This window comes from Arachis duranensis, chromosome 3, assembly GCF_000817695.3.
Source record: "Arachis duranensis cultivar V14167 chromosome 3, aradu.V14167.gnm2.J7QH, whole genome shotgun sequence".
NCBI classification, from domain to species: domain Eukaryota; kingdom Viridiplantae; phylum Streptophyta; class Magnoliopsida; order Fabales; family Fabaceae; genus Arachis; species Arachis duranensis.
The window spans coordinates 12187073-12191261 of NC_029774.3; the positions used below are offsets into that span (position 1 = coordinate 12187073).

At 28.5% G+C, this 4189-nt stretch overlaps 1 protein-coding gene across 1 annotated transcript; it reads left to right on the forward strand.

The window, feature by feature from the left end:
- Positions 1–222: 222 nt before the first annotated feature.
- LOC107477639 (uncharacterized) lies at positions 223–2732 on the forward strand. The gene is made up of 4 exons (XM_016097688.3): positions 223–391; positions 1210–1466; positions 1668–2128; positions 2352–2732. The coding sequence occupies exons 1-4, from the start codon at positions 294–296 to the stop codon at positions 2610–2612; spliced, it is 1077 nt and encodes a 358-aa protein (XP_015953174.1). The 5' UTR covers positions 223–293; the 3' UTR covers positions 2613–2732.
- The last annotated feature ends 1457 nt before the right edge of the window (positions 2733–4189 follow it).

The window sequence follows — 4189 nt, forward strand, 5'->3', positions numbered from 1 at the left end:
GAAAATGTATCTTGATCATGAAACATGATTTTTGAATATTATATTATTGGGCTATTTTTCTTCTAAGAACATTCAGTGGAGACACCTCAATAAGGTTGTGGGAAGTTGACCCTATGGTTTTATTTGTTTTGTCCTTGGTAGTTGTTTACGTCCAAATTCAACATGACAGCATTTTTAATTTACTTTGATGATTGATGCAGTGACGCATGACATCTATATATTTAGTTCCCTTTATCCTCTTTTGAGAGAAGAACACAACAATCATTACAAAGTTTTGAACTTTTGAAACAAAAATGGCTGAGAGGAAAGTTGTGATAGTAGGTGGTGGTGTTGCTGGTGCTATTCTTGCATATACTCTTCAGCATCAAGCTAGTGTCACTTTTATTGATCCGTGAGTTCTGTATTTTTATATGTTCTTGCAAAATCCATCTTGTCTTTGTAGTTTAATCAAGTGTTTTTTTGTTTTGTTGTTTACCAATAATGGTGTCTTGTTATTTAGAAACATGAACTGTGAATGGATCTCTCTTGTCCTACTGTTTCTACTCTTTCTCTTAGGAGGAACAAAGATGTTGACAGAAATCAAACAGAAAGTAATCACATAAATTGATCTCATTGAATTTCTTAACAATTTTTTATTCTCTAGAAGTTTTTTAAAATTATTTTTGTCAGATAGATTAATTCTTTTATCGTTTTTAATCAAATTTTTAATATGCGTGTTGGACAAGTAAACTCTTAATAAATTTTAGAAAAATGTTAGAAAATTATCAAAATTTATTATTTTTTATCATCACTTAACTATCAGCAATTTCTTTAGTTTAGTAATCTAACAACATACTTTATTCCATATTTTATTCCATACTTTTAAATATTAATGATTAACTGATAGCCAAAAATAATAAATTCTTATAACTCTCTAGAATTCTCCTTAATTTTATTATAAAATGATCAATCTGACGGAAGTAATTTTCGAAGACTTTTAAAAAATAAAATTTTGTTGGCACTAAAATATCTTATCTAAAATTTTTCTTTAAGATTAACTCGAGTGTTTATTCTTAAATAGAAAAATTGTGTTTTTGTTTTTATTGTTTTGTCCTCTATTTTTACATTTGTTTGTTATTCTCTAAAGAGTATGTTCTAAAAGAATCAAACAAAGGAGACATTTAAATTGATGTAATGGTTGCATTGACTTTAGCAATTGACCTAACACAGAAAGGAGTATTTTGAGATTCCATGGGCTGGGTTGAGAGCATTGGTGGAACCATCATTTGCAGAGAGGATATTGATCAACCACAGAGATTACTTCAAGAAAGGTGAGCTTGTTGTGTCCTCTGCTGCCTCAATTTCTGAAACAGAAGTTGTCACACAAGATGGCACCCATGTTGCCTATGACTACCTTGTTATTGCCACTGGCCACTCAGAACCTCTCCCCAAAACCAGGGCTCAAAGACTTGACCAATACAAAGCAGGTAATTAACACTTTGAGACACAACTTTTTCTTTAGGAATACCTCTCATTTTATTAGACTTCAAATACTATTATTTCTAATCAAAATTCAAGCATATAATAACTTGCTCTAGTGCTATTTTTGGATTATGTATTGTGTCAATGCTTTTTCAAGGTATATATCTATTTGATTTTATTGATTAAAGTTGTTTCTCCATTGGCAGGAAATGAAAAGATAAAGTCCTCAAACTCAATCTTGATTGTTGGTGGAGGTCCAACAGGGGTGGAGCTGGCGGCCGAGATCGCCGTTGATTTCCCAGAGAAGAAGGTGACCATAGTCCACAAAGGATCAAGGTTGCTAGAATACATTGGTACAAAAGCTTCAAGGAAGACACTGAAGTGGCTCAAATCAAAGAAAGTTGATGTGAAATTGGAACAATCTGTGGAGTTGGATAATGATAACAACTCTGCAGAAGGAAATAAGACATACCAAACTTCAGGTGGTGAGACAATAGAAGCAGATTCCCATTTTGAGTGTATAGGGAAACCTGTTGGTTCTGCATGGCTCAGAGAAACTATATTGAAGGATGATTTGGATGATGAAGGAAGGATCAAAGTTGATGAACACTTGAGAGTTAAGGGAAAGACCAACATTTTTGCAATTGGAGATATTACAGATATCAAAGTAAGTCATCATTTTATTATACTTTCTAAAACTAGGAACAGAAAGCACATATCTTTGTCTCTTTGTATTTGTCATATTGTGTTTATACTTTTTGTCTCAAGAATATATAAACACAAGTATATATGTAATGAGATGCCAAATATAAACTCTTTTATATAGCAATTTAGATGGCTTAGCAAGAGAATCAAATGAATGGAAATGTGGTGTTGATGTGAAATTGCAGGAAATCAAACAAGGGATGTTTGCAAGTGCTCAAGGTGTATTAGTTGCCAAGAACTTGAAGGTGTTGATAGAAGGAAGTGGCAAAGAACCTAAATTGGGAACATACAAGGCACAAGCACCAATGTCCATAGTTTCACTTGGAAGGAAACATGGGGTTGCTCAGTTTCCATTCATGACAATTCTTGGAAGGTTCCCTGGCATGATCAAATCAGGGGACTTGTTTGTTGGTAAAAAAAGAAAGGAATTAGGACTTGCACCCTAATAATTATATTATTATTATTGTTGTTGTTGTTGGGTCATGCATTTGTTTATATATTTGTGTTTTAATTTGTATTATTCTCTTAATACCAATGTGCATGTACTTTTTCTTGTTCTTTCATAATTTTGATGTTGTATAGTGTTGCTACTTTGAATATTGGATCCAAAATCTGGATAACAAACAAGTGCATGTTATTATGATTTTTTTTTTAAATCTATTATATATGTTTTTTCATCTTATTTTCCCATTAAGCATCTTATTTATATATGGTAGAACCTTCTTCAATCTTACATACGAAATCTTATGAGCTATTCTTGATTAATTTACCTTGCTTTAGAGTTATTGGCAGCTAAGTAGTTAACCTTTTTTTTTTAAATGAATTCTTAAAGCACTTCCAATGGGCCTATTTAAGAGTCCTTCTTCCATCATGTATGGTTCTTTATAATATTTTTTACCGTTGGTAAAGTTGGTTTCAGTCGAGAAAGCAGTGTCCCTCTAAAAAGGGACTAGGGATAACTAATGTATACTTTGCCTCATGTGGCTAATTTTTTCCTTCGTACAGGTAGAATGAGTGATATATTTTAACATTTTAATTTTTAATGTTTTATAAAACTATAAGAGCTATATAAATTAGAACCTTTTGATTTGTGTTTAAAAAATATTAAAAAATTTTGAAGTACACAAATCGAATCCGCTTATTTGTATACCTCAAATTTTTTTATTTTTTTTAAACATAAATCGAAAGGTTTGAATATAAAAATCAAAAGATCCAGAAATCAGGTTTCTGTACTTCTCAAAATCAAACGGTTCGATTTTTATTTCCAAAATTAAATTATCCCACATTTTAAAAAATATCACAACAGTTCACAACTCAAAAAAATATCGTTATTAATCCAATATCAAAAATAAAAAATTGGCCTCATGTCATTAAATTTTTTTAAAAAAATTTAATATAAGTAAAAACTAAATAATGAACATTGGAAAAAAAAATAGTAATGTTTTTTATTCTATAAATACTAATTACACGTATTTTTATTATCACAATTTTTTTTAATATTTTTCAAATTTCTCATGCAAAAAATTTACTAATATGTTTGTTATTTATTATTGTTATTATTTATTAAGTGATTAAATTTTTTTCATATGTTTTTAATTTATAAATTTTGATAATATTATTATAAAATATAATTTAATAATTATTTTAATTTATTTTTATTTTTATTAATTAAATAAATAAAACCACAATAAAAATAAAAGTTAATTCCTCTTATGAAAAAAGAAAGAATTACTTTTAATCTCTATTTATTGTTGTTGTTGTTAATAATAATAATAATAATAATAATAATAATAATAATGTTCAATAATTTTATTAGAGATTATTTTATAAAAAACTCAAGATTGAAACCATTTGATATTTTTATATTTAATATAATTTAGTTTAGCGTGATAGCTAGGAATTAAATATAATTAAAGTTATTTTTTTATTTTTACTTGAATCTCAGTCTACATGATCACTAAATTATTAATTAACTCAAAAAGTTAACTGAATTTTTACTTCATAATTAGATATACACATCTAT